Source organism: Lycorma delicatula, chromosome 10 (genome assembly GCF_047948215.1).
Source record: "Lycorma delicatula isolate Av1 chromosome 10, ASM4794821v1, whole genome shotgun sequence".
Taxonomy (NCBI): domain Eukaryota; kingdom Metazoa; phylum Arthropoda; class Insecta; order Hemiptera; family Fulgoridae; genus Lycorma; species Lycorma delicatula.
This window is the reverse complement of record NC_134464.1, coordinates 76,311,202-76,332,169: the sequence shown is the minus strand read 5'-3', so window position 1 is coordinate 76,332,169 and position 20,968 is coordinate 76,311,202. Positions and strand designations below refer to the sequence as shown.

At 31.6% G+C, this 20,968-nt stretch overlaps 1 protein-coding gene across 1 annotated transcript in view; it reads right to left on the bottom strand.

The window, feature by feature from the left end:
- Nucleotides 1-20,968, bottom strand: part of polo (Serine/threonine-protein kinase polo) — a 37,425-nt gene that overhangs the window by 657 nt on the left and 15,800 nt on the right. Inside the window, exons 5-9 of the mRNA XM_075377093.1 lie at nt 19,063-19,268; nt 18,142-18,261; nt 12,001-12,207; nt 8,571-8,724; nt 2,335-2,581 (exon numbers count right to left, since the gene is read on the bottom strand). Of these exons, the coding sequence (XP_075233208.1) occupies nt 2,335-2,581; nt 8,571-8,724; nt 12,001-12,207; nt 18,142-18,261; nt 19,063-19,268 (934 nt within the window). The remainder of the gene's footprint in view (nt 1-2,334; nt 2,582-8,570; nt 8,725-12,000; nt 12,208-18,141; nt 18,262-19,062; nt 19,269-20,968) is intronic.

Genomic DNA, 20,968 nt, shown 5'->3' with positions numbered 1-20,968 from the left:
CTTTATTTCATATAAGCCAAAAACATATAAACAATTTAGTACAGTTTTATGATTGAATAAAGAAGCAGTTTACAGGGGTTTCAAGACCAATGCAATTCACATCTTCCAGTTACAAACCTAATTTTGAAAACTATATTAAAATTATTTACTAAAAGGTTGGAAATATAACTTTGAAAGGTTCCGATGGCTGGATTAAAAAATTTAAACACAATCTCAACTCAGGTAAAATTAATAATTTATCAAAAGATGTCATTATTAATGTTACTAGTGCAAATTTTGAATGAGTGGCCTGGAATATAGTGATTCAAAACTATATGGCAATCTGTCGGGAGCTGATTCTATAGCTAAAAAAAAAAAAAAAAGTTCATAAAAATATAAGCCTGAAAATGGTTCATTAGCAAGTTACAGCTATCGAAAGAGTTCACCTGGATTTTGGTTCCCCTGGGAAAATGAAGATTTCCTGAAATTCTGGGAAGGTAAATTAAGGGGCGAATTTAGTTGTTTATGTTTTTTGACACGAAAATATTTTTAAAACATGGGTCTCAGAGTAATACCTCTATTAGTTATAAAGATATCTGATGTAAAACACAAAAATTGGTAGTAAAAAATAACACGTTTTTGGGTTTAACATAAGAAAACTTTGTTAAATGATTAATTAAGTTGTATTTTTTTTTTCAATTAGAAATGAAGAATATTTAATTTTGAAAATATTCATGTAAATTACTTTAGAAAAATTGAATACAGTATACTGGAACTTAACTTTATTAAAAAAACAAAACGAACAGAATTGTGAAAAATTATTTTTAACATTTTGTCCATATTAAAGCATATTTTAAAAGTAAAGAATAAATTTTAAAAATTAATACAAAATGAAAAATACATTCATAATAAACAAAAACAAGCACATGAACCATTGAATACAGAGTGAAAAGGATTTTGTTTAATTTGTCGGCTACCCAAAAATTATAACTCAAAATTAGTATCCTTATTACTCAGCTGTGGAGAGACATTGCCATTATGAATAATAGATATTTTTTGTATACACAGTAGAAATATTATTTCAACATTTGATACTAAAAGGATTAATGGAAAGTTCCTAGATAAACAGTTAGATTGTCCGAGATGAATTGTAAATATGAAGTCTAACCAGGATAGATCTCAGTTACATTAGCAGTTTCTTTATAAATGGAGTTACTCAAAATATCATTTTATGATAGATGTGTTCACATTGCTATAAAAATACTTAATCACTGTTGTAAAATTCACATAAAAAGCAAAATTTTATAATTACTAAAAAAAAACGGTAACGTACAGGATTATCTATTTGTAATTAATAAACAATATTCTGAGCAAGAATTATGAAATTAAAAAGATAAATTTATTCTTAATATCTATAAGGTGGATGCTAAGTGTTTTAAAAGAAAAAGAGAAAAAAATGGGGCCATAGTTACGAATGCATTAAAATTATTTCATCTGTTTTTCACACGTACAATGGCATTTATTCTTTAATAAAAACTAAGTGATTTTTACATATTCATTGCTCTTCATTTCTTTTAATAGTGTAAGTTGAAATCTGATAACTTATCGTGTGTTAACATAAAAATTGTACTGACTCAAGCAGTACAATCTCTCTTAATGTGATTGTCATACAACAATACTTAATACTGATTAAAACAGTGCATGGTGTGAAATAGCAAACAAGTAAAACAGTGAGCGTATCCAAAAAACATTGATGACAAAAATGTCAAATTTAAACATTACGATATGGCTTACAAAAAAAAAAAAAAAAAAAAAAAAAAAAAAATGCGTAGAACATGACCGATTCATCTATAAATTATCCATAAACTTCCTTCATTTGTCAATGCATTTTATATAATTGTGAATTTTTTTTTTCATGAAATTGATTAATAGATCTCTCAATGAACACAGTACAGGATTTACTTTATTTATCATTTCAAAGGCAAATATAATAATAAAAATTCTTAAGCAATGACACTAACATAGAATGAAACACAGATTATTAAGAATGAGCGATCTTGAATAAATGAGAAATATGAATATGGGGTGTTATGCAGCAATGGGTACTAAGAGTACTAAAGAGCTGAATTTCATTCAACTCTTTAGTATATTTAATGTTTACAAATAAGTACAACCTCTTATAATAATTAAATCGTATACGATAAAAGAAAAAGTTAATTAATTAAATAACAAGATGTCATATTGAAAGTCTAAATCAGATTTATAGTACTCAAAAAGTAATTACTTGCATAACTAACCCTCTCCTGTAAAATTATTAGAAACGTAGTTTCGTACTGCATTAAAAAAAAAATTTACCTGAATAGTTCCATCAGTTAACTGCATAGTAACACCATTTGAAGACCGGTTCCAGAAGTTAACATAAGGTATACGACTAAGTTGATCACATTCTCTTAAAGGTACAGTTCCACCAGTTTTCATGAGATGTTCTGACATATAACGTGTGAAATATGTTAGTAATTTTCTTTTCTTCTCTAGATGGCTAGGAATAGTATCTATAGTATGGTATGATTCCATCCCATCATTTTCAAAATAATGCACATTCCTAAGGGAAAAATAAAATATAGATTTAAATTTTTATATTTTTACAAAAAAAATTATACAATTTAAAAATGTTTTGTACATTTTTAATCTTAGTAAATGGAAAGTAACGGATTAACACAGTGGTGAAAACTCTTTACTGTACGTACACCCTCTAATTAACTGGTTTCTCCATCAATCACTCTTCATTGCAGCCTTAAGTCACGTATGCCAAAAATGTTATAGATTGTAAAACTGGCAACTCTCTATCAATCTGAAGTGAAAGGAAAGGATTAATGATAGCAGAAAGTTTTATGTTAAGAGAAAACTTTGGAGATGAAAACACTATTTAAAACTATTGTAATTATTGGCAAAAATTGAATCATGGTAATGCTCTAACAAGTTACATGTTTTGCAATTCTTTTGCGTGTACTTTGTTACGTTTATAATTTGCAATGGTAGATAAAAGCAAAGTGACTAAATGTATATACTTCGTTCTGAGTTTAAGTTCTTCGTTCTGAAAGTTAGAATCTGACAAGCTAAACTTTGATTAATGATATTAGAAAAAAGAAGAATTGCAAAGATGTTAACGTCAGAGGAAACTGTTATGGAAATTATATTTGCAAAACAGCATTATATTTGCATTAACAACAGGCGTTTGTGTAAGAATTATTTATCAAAAAAATTCTGCTTCCAAATTCATTTTAAAATTTGGCAATTCATTTTAAAATTAGTACAGGATGGCCAAAGTTTTAGGAAATGACTCATTCAAGAAGATTAATTAAGTAATAATTAAAAAATGTAGGCTCCATTTTGGGAAAAATTAAATAAAGTACCTGAAATCAGTCATCAGTTATTCAATGTTACCAACAATAATTTCTAGTCTTTTTTGGAATAGCTTCCTTACAGTACAGATGTTTAATGAATCATGAATAAGAGGGAAGAAGTTCAGTAAAAAAGAAGGTATCTCCGAAGAAGTTCAGTAAAAAAGAAGGTATCTCCAAAGTCCAATGAAAGAAGCAATTAAAGAATTGCCTCTTTAGTCAGGCCAATCATCCATCCATATACTATAAAAGAGATCATAAACCAGGCTATTTCTTTTTAGTCTGTAATTTTATGAGCGGTTCACCCAAGACAAGTTTTAACCATTTGTAATTCAAGAGAATTCTAAATATTGTCCATCTGGTGAAATGAAGGCACTCCCATTAGCTACTATTATTAGCCATTTAAATTCAACGTAAAAAAAAATCCTTCATATTAGTCCTCTTGTTATCCATTTGACTGTCTCTCCCATATAACCAAGGAAATCAGAAGTTTACAAACTGTTGTTCATCATAACACTTGCTTATTGTATGCTTTGGGTTATTTTCTGTTGTGTTAACAATGAAGGGTAAAACTCACATAATGTAGATATATCAGATCATTTATGTTTAGTTAGCAAATTAATTTTTAACTTTCAAGGCAAAGTTGTAGCGTCTGCCTTTCATTCATTCACTTAGAGGTTTCTAGATGTTTTGGCATGTTTTCTTTTTACAAGTTACAAAATTCTTTCATCACACTAAAGAAAAAGATAGCTAACTGCAACTGGGCATCAATCTTCAGTGACAAAAATAATTCAAGACAATTTGAAAGATATGAATATCCAGAATTAGTTTTTTCTTTTGGTAAAATTATCTGAAAAGGCACCATATAAGACTTACATAAATACATTGCAAGGCAAGAAATTATATATTTAATTTAAACTAGTGAATTACATTAAATTAATTCTAACTATAAATGTATAAATTGAAATTAATTTTTTATAATTAATACTGAAATAATTTTATAAAATCAAAATAAAATATACCAAGACCTTCAAATACTCAGATAGCTCTAATTTGTACTTTGATCTCTCATTAGTTTTTAATTTCTTGGAAATAAAGAGAAATTTAATTAAAAAAATTTAAGTACATTAATATTAAATATTATTTATATTTAAAATAAACTTACATTCAGTATAAGTACTGAGTACTTTTAAACTTTTTTATATTCTACTTTCCTGGTGAATATAACTAGAATAGCAGCTTTAGTAAAGGGGAAAGTATGATGATCATGTCAAAAAAGGGACATAAGGTTTTTTTGTGAAAATTTTGTTTTCATACAGGTCCAACTAGTTTATCTAGACCAAAAAACATATGTACAGTTGCCCCAGCGAATCTACGAGCTTGTGATGTCACATGCTGATATCTCATTATATCATTGTATTCCAAAACATTATTTTTGCACGTAATTATTTTTATTTCATTTTTCGACTTACAAACAATATGGGTGGCTAAACAATACATTTATGTTGTGTGTTCAATTCTTTCTACTTGAGTTGATTGCATGTATAAAAATGCTGAATGACTCAATCTTGTAAACAATAACAATTCCTTAACCAATAACTAAAATCCGATTGGTATTATGTACAGCCTACAAAAATATATACAAACAGTTAGAAATGATGTCTTTCATCATGATTATATTTAGATCCGTCATTCGTAGTACACAATGTGTGTATAAAGAAATAAACTTTAGTCCAGTTTGTATCGTTTTCAGTGAAGGTAGTCTGGTGGAATTTTCGTGCAGTCATATTATATTATAATTATTCAGTTTTTCGTAAAGTATTTGAAATACATTATTTTTCGTTTTATTTTTATTCATGTTATTAGTACGGTTTGTTATGGAAAATTTAAATCCATAGTAAAAAAAAAAAAACTTAGGAAACAAGCACGTGACATTATCAATAATGTTTGATTTTATGAAAAAGAAAGCTCTAAAAGTAGTTATATTAACTGACGATAAACATATAACTGGCATTCAAAAATGCAAAAAAATAACTGATGCTGCTTGTGACGTATCGAGAACTCAGGTTCATTGGAAGTCGAGAGTTCCTGCGTTCAAGTCTTAGTAAAGCCAGTTATTTTTACGCGGACTTGAATACTAGATCGTGGATATCGGTGTTCTTTGGTGGTTGGGTTTCAATTAACCACACATCTCAGAAATGGTCGAACTGAGAATGTACAAGACTACACTTCATTTACACTCATACATATCATCCTCTGAAGTATTATCTGAACGGTAGTTACCGGAGGCTAAACAGGAAAATGAGAGAGAGGTTCAAAAACTCAAAAGAGAAAAAAAGACAAGATTCTCCAATCAACATCCCAATTATGTTCTTTCTGCAAGCCGAAAAAGTATTAACGACGGTCAAAACCTGTCAGTTGACTGAACAGTTTTGATTTAGGTGTAGTTAAAAGAACAGTTAATGAATTTCATTCAAAGAAGAATTACCTACTTTAAAAAAAATAAGGCAAAAACTTCAGTTATCTATTGGAGTTTAAAGGCAGTGAATTAACTTTAGCTGTTATTTTGAAAGTTAGGTTTTAAATGGTGTAAAACTGAAAATAACAGAAAACTTTTAATTGAGAAATTCAATATCAGGTGGAAGAGAATTGAATATTTGCAGGCAATGGCTAAGTACAAACAAAGCAATGCTACAATTGTTTGGATGAAATGCACGTTTTAAGTTCACATTGTTCGACAAAGTCATGGTCTGATGGTATTGTTAAAGGATTTCATGTGCCGATTAATAGTAATTCATGCTGGAGGAGAAATCGGTTTTATTCCGAACGCATTACTAACTTGAAAAGCCAGTTCGAAAAGTGGTGACTACCATGACAACATGAATATAATTTTATGACATAGGAGCGTGAAAAATTGATTCCAAATCTTCCACCAATGTCAGTAGTAGTTGCTGATAATGCTCCTATCACAATATAGATATTGATAAAGCACCAAATTCTAACTCCAGAAGAAAATATATGACAGATTGAATGGAGAAAACCATATTCCAGTTCAAATATGCTGAAACCAGTCAGACAAATTAGTAAAGTTACATAAAACTAAAGTACAAAAATATCATCACTTGGATGAACTTTTGAAAAAAAACTTTGGCATCATATTCTTAGACTTCGACTGTATCATCCTAATTTGAATCCGATCAAGATGGTATGGTGAGCTGTAAAAAGACATGTGATGAGTCATAACACAGCATTTTTTTTCTCAAATATTGGAAAATTAACTACGAAGAAATTAATTCCAAGAATGAAGATGACCGGAAACCTTATTATGAAAAGTAAAAAATATTGAAAAAGAGTATGAAAAATTGGAACCATTGATAGATGAAATGATAGAATGTTACATTACACATGTATATTCTGATAGTGAAAGTGAAAATGACAGTGATTCATTTAGTGATGATTGTGTACTTACTAGAAGTTTGAATTAGATGGATGAGGAAAATTCAAGAAAGGTTTTGTGTATTATTAAAAATTAATAATTTAGTACAGATAAAGGTTATAAAAGTAAATGTAAATATGATAGTTATTACCGCATAAAATATGATAAGTAATACTCGATTTGATATGCGGAGTTGATGTTTTCAGGCCGAGTAGTAATATGCAATCTGCTTGTGACGTCACAAGCTCTTACACTAGCTGAGCCCAGTACATACATAAACATATGTTGCCCTGATTTTGGCCTTGTATGTCAGTAATGACCAAACCAATTTGGATCAATTATTAGTAAGTAAATAATGGGACTTTGAACACATAATTAATTTTTTTTCAGAATTCGTTCAAAGGTTGAAAGGATAACATGAAAAAATTTCAATTTTCTTCAAAGGCACTTCAGAAAACCTTTTGTAAATTTGTTATCTCCATTAAATACCTTTATAAATAATCTAATTTTTTTCAAAATCAAATTCCACCTGTTAAAATTGAAATGTATGTTTTTTGTTCTTTTGAAACATTTCCCTAAATTTAAATATTTTTCAAAATTCTTTTGAAAGTTTATATTTCATATACATAGCTATCAAGAAATATTTACAATTTTCCAAAATTATAAACCCTGGATCTTAAACATAGAGAAAATTTGTACATTCTTGTTTTAGTCTTTATTGGAGGGTGAATAGATTTTAAAGAAATATTTAAGCAATTTTAAGCTTAATATAAATATTTTTTACCCACGACAGAATGGAGACGGTGTGAGTGCATGTCTGTCACCATTTTCCTCAAAAACTACTGGACAAATTTCGATGAGATTTTTGCATTACATAGGTTATCACTTCGGAGCAGGTTCTTAGATTAGTTAATAAGCCGCCAGGAGACGCTGCAGTAGGTATGTTTCTTCAAAACGGCGTTTGAATGTTTCCAAATCTTTCCAATATTTTAATATCCAATTTAATTTCATCAAGGGTTTTTTAAGATTTTTAATTTTATTTATTTGTTAGATATTAAAAAAAAAAACAAATATTATCCTCCTCTAAAAAATATAATATTCTAATCTTTGGCTCTAACTCTTAATTTTCATTTTTTTTAAATTTGTTTTTTCTTTATCACTTTAAGGGCAATTAAGATTTAAGTAGGTCTGGATCCCATAATAAAGCCCGAACCCAAAATAAGCAATATTTTCATTATTATCATAAAAGTTATACTTTATTTTTTCAATATTTTAAAACAATTCTTTTTAAACCTATTTAATTTTTTTTTGTTAAGGATCACTTTGTAATTATTTTTTACAAAATTGTCCTTACACAATAAGGGATTAAAAATTTTTTATTTATTCTTTTCGGTTAAATCTTATTTAGGTAATCATTATGGGGGCCCCAAAATTAAAAAAAATTCTGAATTTTTTTTGTTACTTATATTTAAACATTTATTATGAAAATAAAAATATGACAAAATGAATGAATTGCACAGATTTTCAAGTTTCATTAGAAAGGTTTTGCAATGAAAAAAAAGAGGTGGATGAGATATTGTATGACTTGACCAGCATAGCCGAGAAAGTCATGTAATATTTTGCCAGTTTTTTTTTTTTACATATCATGCAAGATTAACTTTTAAAGTTTTTCTACGACACTGCTTGCCTTTAAGGTTCACAAGTAACCTTTGAAGTTTATTATATATTATAAACATAAAATAATTTATACTAACTTCTTATCTGCTAACAAAACAATTTTAGTTTGGTCATTAAACATAACTCCAACACTGTCATCGTTTAGTTGATATCCAAAGCCATATTTATCAGAATAATCTACCCATTTACTTATCCAGAAGAAAGGTTGTGCTGCTGGATCTGACATCTCTTCTGTAAAAAGAAAATCACAATATATATTAATTAACTCTCAACAAACTTAACAGCAAATACCCAAAAACTTACACACACACACACACACACACACACACACACACACACACATATATATATATATATATATATATATATATATATATATATATATATATATATATATATATATAGGTTAACCAAATATTCAGAACTAATGTATTTATCATAATCTAATTTTAAAATTAGATATTTGGTATTTGGCCAGCATTGAAATAAAACTATTAGAGCACCCTCCCTACAGTCCTGACCTTGCTCTGTTCTCCCAGGTGAAAAACAGACTGAAAGGGAGGCATTTTACAAGCAGTGATAACCTCCAAAGGGATGATAAGTGTGCCCAGATCTCTGATGAAATGTGGCAGGGTTTCTTTGAAGACTAGTTTTGAAAGATGAAGAAGTAATAGGAAATTATTTTGAAAAATTAAAAAAAAAAGTCAAATTGTACTATAAATTTTTCCTAGTCCCCTTCATATATAGATAAATAAGTGCTAAGATACATTTTTTTTTTTAACTTTTATGTTCAGTTCAAAACCAAAGTAAAAGGGATTTTTTTATTTAATGATTTACCTTATTTTAATTTATTTCTGTTTTACTGTAAGTTAAAAATTAAACATTAATGAGAATTTATTTTAACATAACCTATGGATTAAATTTATACTAATAAATTTAGACAAAACTGTCTTTACATAATCTGTATATTAATGTATAATAGTGGGGTCATCACTTTTTGACAAAAAATTTGATTTTTGGCATTTACAAATTACTAAAACAAAAAAATTATCCCTCTTTTGGTAAAAATATTTTAATTTACACACTCTGAAGCCATTTTTAGTACAAAAATCTTCAGCAAAAGGTGAAAGCAAATATAATTGTATACAATTCTCACTGAAATCATTTTGACCCTTTACATGAGATTCCTTTACCATATCTTAGTTTTTTTATAATTTAAACATAACTAATGAATTTTAGAAAAGATTTCAAGTGACAAGAATTAAGCAAAACAATTTTCATATGGAATGTTCTACTTTGGAATTTTTGAAGTGATTAAAATAAAATTCTAAGAATATAATGAAAGTAGGTTATAAGAAAATTTTTTTTATAAAGAATACAGTTTGATTTTTTCTTGGATAGAATATATTTTTAGCATTATACTATATCTACTTATTTGGTAAATTATACTAATATTATTTTATAAGAACCAATAGTCTTACTTTAATTAATTTCACAATGTTCATTAAATAGTTTTCATTATAAAATTAAATAAAAAAGGAATTACTTATTACTAATTGAAAAAAAAAAATTACAAAAAGTTAAAAATGTCTTTTTTCCCAGTGGTAATTAGGAAAAATTGTATAAAAATTACACTACAAAACACTGCTTAATATATATAGGATACTGTATTTACTATAAATTATTGGTACTTAGGTATTAACGCCATCGCAGCTACAGCTGCTGTTAAGGTTATGTTGACTTCGTATGTATATGGTGACTTTGTGTACTGACAAATCGTACGTATATCAAAATAACCTACGCTCGCTTCACTCGCTAACCTCTTATAATTAACATTAAATATGCATAATATATACAACTTATTAATAATATAATCTTAATGTTATAGCACCGAAATCCAATTAATGTTAATACAGCGAAATCCGATTGCCTACTTTGTTTTTAAATAAAGCTGTAGCCGCAGTGGCGTTAATACGTAAGAGGTTAGCGAGCGAAGGTTATATTTAGTTAGGTTATTTTGATATACGTATGATTTGTCAGTACACGAAGTCAACATAACCTAAACAGCAGCTGTAGCTGCGGTGGCGTTAATACGTAAGTACCAAATTATTAAATGACTATGAAGAAGAAAGAAACTATGACTAATTAGTTTACCCAACATAAAAACAAGGAATGCAACTAAACCAAAGCAAAGATGGTCTCACTGTAGTCTTTCAGTGAGCCAGTATACGGAGTTTATAGTGTTGAACATGTTAAACTAATAACAATTTATGTAAAAAAAAATGGGCAAATGTTTTTCCAGAGACAATACATGTATTGTGCATATTGAAATTAATATTTTTTTCCTTCAATTTTCAGACTTGAGAATATTAAATAAGGCAACGTAAATATAATTCTGACATTTCTCTTAAAATTCTCACAGAATGTCAACTGGTCTTTCCTGGAGTATTTACTCCTATCCTCTTGACCTACAGGACCAGACCCCAGTTGAGGGTGAGAACAATCAACAGAGCCCTTTCAGTTTCCCATGCATTCCTAACCTGGGTTTGGTAATATTTCTCATGGAACATCTATTTAGGTGTGTCAGCGAGCAGTATTACAAGAATGACTGTTAAACGGACTTGTTAGCTTTATTAAAAGGGTTTCTTTCTGGATTCCTCCCATTATTATATTCTCTACTACTATCTTCTTATTGGGTAGGAATCCATTACTCAGGTCTGTTATACCATCTCCATTCCCCCCCCGCCCCCCAGAGGGGAGAAGATCCCACCTCGTAGCGTGTCCGGTCGCTACACCGCCCCCTCCGTTCCTAGCCAGTAGTGGCTTTAACGAAGGACATCTTCTCGCCCTCAAACTGATTGTGCCACACAGCTTTCAGTCCAGGCCCCGCAGAGATGCCCCGAGGGACATCTACATCGGTAAAAATTCACCCCGAGATAGATTTACGTGTTTATGCCTTCAGAATGAAGACAATGGACACCTGCAGCTACCACGTCGCCCTCAGGAACTAAGTTAGAAACATAACCGCGGAAAGAAGACCCCGCGCCTAAATCCAACTATTAAAGAGCCACTTTCTGAATGTCTCAGATCCGTACTAACAACCTCAACAATAAACTTTCCCACTAAAGTTTGTACATCAAAATTTAGACCTAGCTCCCTTAAGAACCCTGCTTAATACTCAAAATGAGTTTCTATCTGACTCCGCTTCGGTCTGCCCGGGAGGGGAGAATTAACGCCTACTCCCGCACAGCGCCATCACGGAGTCCCGCGTGACATTCACCATCTTTCGCATACCACCAAAGTAGTACTCAGAGAAGCCCCGCCGACAGTGTCGTTAGCAGGTCTGTTACATCAGTCTTGTTACAATATAAACACTAACAGGGGTAATATTTGTAAAACAATAAATTGTACCTATAATAATATTTGAATTAAAATGAAAGCCATCATCATTTTTAATTGGTCCATCCCACACAAAATATTTATAATAATAAAATTAGAATAACAAACCTAGTGTAACATGATCTTCGGATATCACAGGAAAATGTGAATTCAACACTTTCTGCAATAGATTTATAATAGTTCGCATATGGGCAAGTCTCTGTTCATGAACATTTGCTATAGGTTGTGCAGCTCCTCCTGACATCCTTCTGCCAACTGAATTGGAAGAATTAGGCTGTGGTTTTCCTTTATCATTGACAACTGGGCTCTGATCACCTATTAAAAGCAAAATTAACTGAATAATACAATTACACATTAAAACTGACCTGTGATGTACTGGTATATCTGGCTTTCATCTGGAAGGTCCTGGGTTAAATTCTGGTCATGCCTGCCATTTTTCACATGCTACAAAATTTTCACTCTGTATTCCCAAACACAAATTTTGAGCTTATGTGGTCAATTAATCTTAAATAATTATACAACATATATATTCTTTACATTTTTTTTAAAAATTACTTTTCTAATTATATTTACCACTCTCTTAGCAAATTATTATTTTTTTACATAACTGAATTACCTAAAAAAAAAAGGATATATCATTCTTGATAATTCATTTGGTATTTAACAAAATTCATAAAGGTGTTGTACTCTCTACCAGCGGCATCTCAAAAAAAAAGCTGAATCATTTATAGTACGTAAAAATAATTAAAAATTGCATTACGAGGATGATCAAGTCAAAAGTATAAAAATAAAAAATTTGAATGATCCCTTCCTGTTATATTTTGTTATTCAAATACATTCTCTCAAACTTATTCAATTTTATTCATTTACAGTATGTATAGCTGTACTTTTTTCATTTCATCTATTTTTCTGTAAGGTGAAATATATCATCATTAAAATAATCTTTATTTAAATTTCACAGAAAATCAAAAATATTTATTTTTCAAGTATATACAACTTTTTATTCATCTATGGTCAAAACTTGAATAATATTAGACATGAAGTTCATTGATTTCAAATTAAAGGAAACTGAAGCTCAGAATCCTGGGCTTTGGAATGTCTTAAGCCCAGGATTCAGGTGAAAACTAGGAGGGAGAAAGGCTGGTCTGCTGCCAACAGGCCACAAAACGTAGGCATGAACCCAACTCGTTGGAAAACGAGTCAAATGTATGAGGGCTTTTTCTGGGCTTCGGTATTATCATTGCCCAAACACGATGTATGTATACGTTTCAAAATACATTTTAAAAATCCACAATTAAAAATTAAATAAAAACGCCTGAAAACAAAACATGAAATATAAAGACAAAACCTAATAGAATAACAAAAATTAAAAACAAAATAAAAACTTAATGTACAAATTTAAAAACAAAAAACTTAAAACTAAAATGTAAGGACACAAAATTACTGTAAAAAATCTCTAAAAACACTATTAAAAAGTATGTAAAATATTAGCACTTTGGAGAAATAAAAACACCTGGTGCAAAACTTGTTTATTATCACCCAAGATCTGACAAAAATTCCTGGATAATTTAAAATTACAATGCAAGGTCCCATAATGTATGCATTTTACAAGAATGTGGCACACAGTCATCGGCAATTGCATTGCATGCATACTGATGCATTTACTACTGACATCAGTCACCCGGTCATAGCTCTCGTATGTCCTATCCGCTATCAGCAGAGGACCACTTCCTCACGATGAATTTTCCTATGAGGAATCCCATGGCAGCACAGAATCTTTAATCTGCCATAGTTTGTTATCTACTGTAGCCATCCAGTCACCTTGCCACTTTGTGTGAAGAGTGTTTCACATAGTTAATAAAGTTGGATTTAGTAACATGGGCTGTGAAGGATGGTTGAGTACATGGGTCTTCAGCAGCAGAATCTGTACATTCATTACCCAGAATCCCCATGTGGCTAGGAATCCAGCAGAAACTCACTTGTGTGTTGCGATGGTTCAACTCAAAGATTGTACTGAAAATTTTGGTGACGATAGGATGCCTGGAATAAAAATTTTCTAAGGCTATGAGAGCACTACATGATTGCTACAAATAGGGGTACGACAATACTTAGGGTAAATGATATTCATATCAAAGTGTTATTTATAGCGTATAGTTAAGAAGTAAAGACACTCTTATACCAAGTAGACCAAACATATAGGTTCAGTAATTAACAATAAATGCACATCCAATGGTATCATTCTGTTTTGATCCATCTGTGTATACCACTTCATCCGGGTTTGTCTTGTTGGAGAGAATATGGTGAAACATTTGTTGAAAGAGAATAGGTTGTGTTGATTCTTTATTGTATTCTGTGAGGTCAAACATAAAATTTATAAGGTTGATTGTCCATGGAGGATATGAACATAGATAAACAGGGAAAATAGAAGGTGGGTTAACATTCATAAGTGCAGTAAATGTTAGCTACGAATACGTACCAGTACAGTATAACGTGGAAAGACTCATATCTTTGAAACTGAAGAACTGCATCAAAAGCCGGGTCATTTGGCTGTCCCTTAAAGCAGGTAAAATAAATCAGTCTTATGGGGTCTGGAATTACGACAGTACGGGTGCCAGATAGTGAAGTGATCACTATCTGGTGGTGAAAAACACACCAAAGGCGTTAGTTTTGCGCTTGATTGGCAAACGACCAAGAACGTATTGGCCTTTCAATCCCTTTTGAGGGATTAATAAGCACCAATTCCAACTAGCATTTGCCATTTTGGCATAACATGATGACATGGATGCTGAGTCAACCTAGATTGCTTAAGTCATACTACTTGGGTGTGCCAAGAATATCTGCCCACCAGCACACCACCAAACACAGGCCTGGATATCAGATGAATATCTCGACTTAGTCAATCAGTGTAAACTAGCAAAACTAGTTGACTATGAACAGTACCGAAAATTGAACCATGAGGTCAGAAGGAAGCTGAAGGCCGAGGGTGCAGCATATTGGAACAATATGGCCACCAAAAATTGAAGACTCTACACAAAAACATGAATATCAGACCCTCTACACAACAGTTGGATGCCTAAGTGGAAAATTTAAGACATTTAAGGAGAATATACAGAAAGCCGATGGGAACTTTGTTCAATCTCCTGCGGAATGACTTCACAGATGGAAAGAATTTTTCGAAGATCTATACAGCCATGAGCCGCTGCATGTCCCGCTAGCAAATCCGCCAATCTTGGAACTGCTGGAAGACCAAGCCACTGATGCTACACCGACATAGATGAAATGAAAACAACTCAAAAACAACAAAGCACCTGGGATTGATGGAGTAACAATTGAAGCTCTAAAAACAGGCGGTGATATCCTTGTCAATCGTATACAGTACCTAATACAGCTAATACGGCATACGAGAAAATTAGAAAATTCCTACAGCATGGAAACAAGCGATTGTTATACAGATACTAAAGAAAGGTGAATCACAAATGCAAAAACTACCATGGCATACCCCTCCTATTGATAACTGGGACAATTTTTATGAGGATTATCCTAACTTGACTACAGAAACATCAGAAGCAACAGTCTGGCTTTCACCCAAATAGAGGCTACAGTGGTCAGATTTCACTCTCAGACAAATGTTAGAAGAGCAAATACCCTGTGGGAAGTGTGCAGTCATTGTATTCATAGATTTCAAAGCGGCATTTGACAGGCTATGGGTGGCACTCAAGTCTGAACTTGTGCCTACCAAAACCATACAACTTCTCTAGCAGTCACATACGCATCCGTAATGAACTGTCTGATGAATTTCCAATACAAACCGGTATAAGGCAAGGCTGTGTCATCTCACTCTTACTATTCAATACTGTTTGTTATTGATGTAATTATGCAGAAAGCCTTCAATAGCCGGTGCGGTACCCAATACAGTGAAAACAGCATATGACAGCTCTAATCTTTGCCAAAGATGGCACTATATTTGTGGATGATGATGCCAAGGCAACAGACATCCTGTATGAAATTGCAAGTGCAGCACAGCCATACAGTCTCAAAATTAATGCTAAAAAACATAGGTTCTAACAACTGATTGCTCACCATCTGCTGGCCAGAATACAAATTGAGTAGGTTGGCATTTCAAATACCTTGGGTCATTAATCCAAGAAAAGAAAATTTCATCATTTCAAAATTTCACAGCAGGATTGGCCAGGCAACTGCTGCCTTCCAATCACTAGACTGGTGCCTATGGAGGAAACAAAATGTAACCTTGAAGACATAGATCTGACTTCCAGGCATTCATATTACCAGTCTTGTTATATGGATGAGAAACATGGACACTACTGAAAGAAGACCTAAACAAATTAGAAGTTCTAAATGCGATGCCTATGGCGAATACTAGGTGTATCACTGTGTAATCATTTGCGAAATAACACAATCAGGCTCAGATGTAATGATCAACCTACAATGGAACTTGAAATACAAAAGCGCAGGCTCTGGTGGTTTGGGCACATGTGCCAAATGCATGAATACTGACTTCCATACAGTCTCCTACGGAGATAACGACCTGCATCACAGAAAACATGAGTCAAGCAAATTGAGGACCTAAAACACCACAGACTAAATGTAGCTGACGCCAAACTCGCAGCTATCGTCCAGAAACAATGGAAAATATTGTACACAATGATCATTTTTCAGCTGCACCCACAACCTGCACTCGCTCTGATCCCACCCTCGCCCACGCATTCGTTAAGGGATCAACGAACAAGAATAAACTCAACATTTTTAGCTTTTTTTTTCTTCAGACTAATCTTTCTTCTTCAGATTTTTTATAGGAATTTCTTTCTGAGCAAATTGCAAAAAAGTGTGTAAATACTGGTTTTTGCAAAGGCAAAAAACAAGCTTTCCTAAAAAGTCCTATCTAGGTCACTTTTTCACAAAGTTGAATAAAACAAATGAGTGGTGGAACATTGTGAGAAACTTGAATTTAGATTCTTGGAAGATTACTTCCTTTGGTATTGTTGCCTTGCGCAAAATCTGTCTTGCACACCAGTGGTTGGTTAGTACAATTTTACTTTTTACAGAATAAGTTCAACTATAGAGTGGATGGAATAAAATAGCAACAATTTTTCAACTTAAACTAAATGTGATTTACTATTCTGTACACACCAGTTAAATATATACAGATTTATGAATATGATTTTTTTGTAACCACACATGTACTCTACTCTTAGAATGGTTGTTGTGCAAGTGGTTGTTGAACTAAGAATACATGTTTACTTTCAATCATAAAGCAAATTATAATTATATTCATCTGTTAAATTAATTTATCTCAAAAGTTAATTTGGGAAAGATTTTTCAGATATTTAGATCTGCAAAGACAAGAAAATGAATTTAAAAACATGAATTAATACTTTGCTTTGTACATTATTAGTAGGGAGTAGTTTCACAAGTACCTTAAATCATTGTAGAAATTTAAGGTGACAATTTAATCACTTTTAATCAAAATGTCTATTCATTATAATAATAATAATTACAGGTTAAGTATGAAATAAAATTGCAAAAAAGAATTGTCAATACTATTTAGTAATGTGTACTTGTTTACTTAAATTGCAAACACATAATAGTTGATATTAAGTGTTCTCCTCAATAATGATTCAAAAACTTATTCGAGACTAATTAATGTTAATAAACACAAACAGAAGAAAATACCACAACTACTGTGTTTTACTTACTGAATGCCAAGCATTGTTACAGGTAAATTATCCAACATTAAATGCCTCATACTCATATGGAAGTAAAATTTGTACCTCTTCCCATTTTAACCCGCTTTCCTCTCCTGACAATGAAAGAATTCAACAAGCTCATTGAGAATGTTATAGGTTTTCAACACTGGATTAAAAATTATGTTACAAGTCTATAAGAGAAATTATTAAAGCATGAAATTTTAATACTGCCTTGTGAAGTTTTGACAGAATAGCAAACATTGTTGTTATAAGCAAGAAACTGTTAAAATCAGTAATGAAAAAAATTGTACTGTGTTTAAAAATTTAGGGAGCTATTACATTTTTTTTGGTCAAAAATTAATTTTTCTTACTCCCTCAGTTTTAAACATACAGTGTTTTAAACAAACATAATATAAATAAAACAGAAATGAATGAGACAATATTTATTACCATAAGCAAGGCATAATAAAAATGTGATCTGAAAAAAACTGCCAAAAAAATGAACATGAGAAATAAAAAAAAATACATTATTTTTAGTACTTACAATTTATTTCAATAAGTGGACGCCTCATTCCAGGTGATGGAATATTTTTATCTTTTGTTATCACATCAAATCTTGGTGCCATTGATAAACATGAAACTGGTAGACTTGGAGGAAGATACCCTGAAAAAAATTATTTACAAATGGATAAATACAATTACTGCAATAAATAAATACACACACACTGCAACCAGTTTAAAACCTTCCCAATTTCACTTGTTGACATATGAAATAATAATACCCAAGTTTATTTTTATATACAGTTCAAAAACAGGCAAACATCAACAATAAATTTTTAAAAAATACTCATACTATAAAATTAAAATAATTCTTTTCAAACTGTTCTTGAATTTTGATTTTTAGAATTCCTACTAAAAAAAAGTAACCAACAAGTTACCCTTTATTTGGCAAACTTACAATATAATTTTTTATATTATAATATGTGTTAGTTTATTTGGAAGACAGTTTTGAGTCTCCTGGTTCCTTCAGTATATATTTTTGTTATATATTTCTTAACAGTTATTTATTTGGTGTTGTCTTTTTTAGGAGATTTCATCACCCTATTATTCCTTACGCTGCAGTGCTGTATAATGCACATAATCAAGGTGGAATGATGGTTTATTAGGTTTACATGACAGTATACCAAGGAACATACTGGAACATCACAAACTGCTTGGGGAATGCATGGTTTAATTTGACGAACCACATGCTTGAATGTTATCAGAATATAATCATTAGCAAATAAGCTATTTACATTGTAAATGTAAATTGCTAAAATAGATCTACATTAACATCTACTCTTAAATTATTGACTTTAATTATGGGCATATAATACATTTAAGATAATTCTAAAATTACAGCGACTATTTTTAATAAATTAATTTTAAGCAATCTATGTTAAAACAATCTATGAACGCATGTTACCTGAACTGAAGAATGGATGACTAAGAAGTCCCTTAACTGTAGGTCTATTTGCTGGGTTACTTTGCAACATACTATTTATCATGTTAACAGCATGATGAGATTGTTTAAGTTGGGTCGGTATCTTATATTCACATCGCTTAATGCGGGCATAAGTCTCCTTTAAACTGCTAGTTTCAAATGGAGGCTTCCCAACCAGAAGTGTATACCTGTAATTAAAAAAATAAATATAATATAATTTTCCAAACATAATATAATCACATATGCTAAAGCAAACTTTTGCCCTTCATCATTGTCAAACTACAAGGATAAGTCAATTACTATCCGCAATTTAGTTATATTTTGTTTATGTTGGTAGTACTGTCGTGTTGCGTAGATGACGCATGCATGGTTTAATTGTTGTTATGTCTGTGCAGATTTGATGCTGCTAGGTTAGTTCCATTATCGCTGCCCTGCTGTTAACCATGGCTGCTCTGCTTTCTGTTTGCACCACAGAAGAGCAATGTTCAGTGATCCATTTTTTGTGGTTGGAAGGTGTACCAGAGGCCGAAATTCAATGAAGACTTTCGGTACAGTACAGGAGCAGTGTGTTGCCACAATGGAGTGTCTATGAATGGATTGAAAAATTCAAAAATGGTCGCACAAGTGTTACAAACGGCAAAGGAGCCGGATGACCATTTACCGTCACAAATGAGGAAAACAATGAGCGTGCATGTGACATAGTTTTCTTAGACAGACGAGTAACTATTGATGAAGTGGCACATCGTCTGCAAATTAGTCATGGTTCTGCCTATGAAATCATCCAAAACAGACTTGGGTTTCATAAAATCTGTGCAAGATGGGTCCCAAAACAACTCACACAGTTGCATAAGTAAATGCGCTTGGACATCTACCAAAAACATTTGGATCGCTATGGTAATGAACAGGATATCTTCTTAGACAGAATCATCACTGGTGACAAAACATGGATCCATCATTACAAGCCGGAGAGTAAACAGCAGAGTATGGAATGGAAACATCCAAATTCGCCCTACAAAAAAAGGTTCAAGACCCAACCATCTGCAGGAAAACTGATGCTACGGAAAACTGATACGGTTTTTTGGGACTCACAAGGCCCAATACTGGAACATTACGAGGAAAGGGGCACGACAATAAACAGTGCGCATTACAGTGAGATGCTTACTGCTAAGCTGAAGCCTGCAATTAAAAGCAAAACGCCGAGGACTGCTGTCGAAAGATGTGTTGTTGCACGACAATGGCCATCCACATACTGCTGAAACGCTCCAGAAACTCAACTTTGAAGTACTGGCTCATCCTCCGCATACTCCTGGTCTTGCCCCTTCTGACTACCACTTGTTTGGTCCATTCAAAGAGGCATTAAGGGGCCGTCAATTTACCTCAGACGAAACAGTGAAAGAAGTGGTGCATTCCTGGCTCGCAGCTCAACCGAAAACCTTCTTTTATGAGGGCATCAGGAAGCTTGTGCAACGATGGACCAAGTGCGTTGAAATGCAAGGGGACTATGTTGAAAAATGACGTACATGTAAGTTTTCTATTTATATTGCAATAAAATTGATAACTACATTTCAGATAATAATTAACTTACCCTCATATATATAAAATAATGTTTATAACATAATATATAAATAAAACCATGCTCAATTTTACAACTAATAAATTGAACATGGTTTCATTTATTCTTCTAGTGATAATAAGCTAACCACTCTAGTATGTTTTTATAATTTTTTATGGATTGTTGTGAGAGAAAAATACTAAGCATTAGTATGGGTTATGTTTTTCATACCATGTATGGTACTCATTGTTAATTACTGATTTCAACTGTTATTACTGAATCATGAAGTGAAGGCATCTCATTTATACGTCCTAGAATGAAAGTAAATTATTGAGA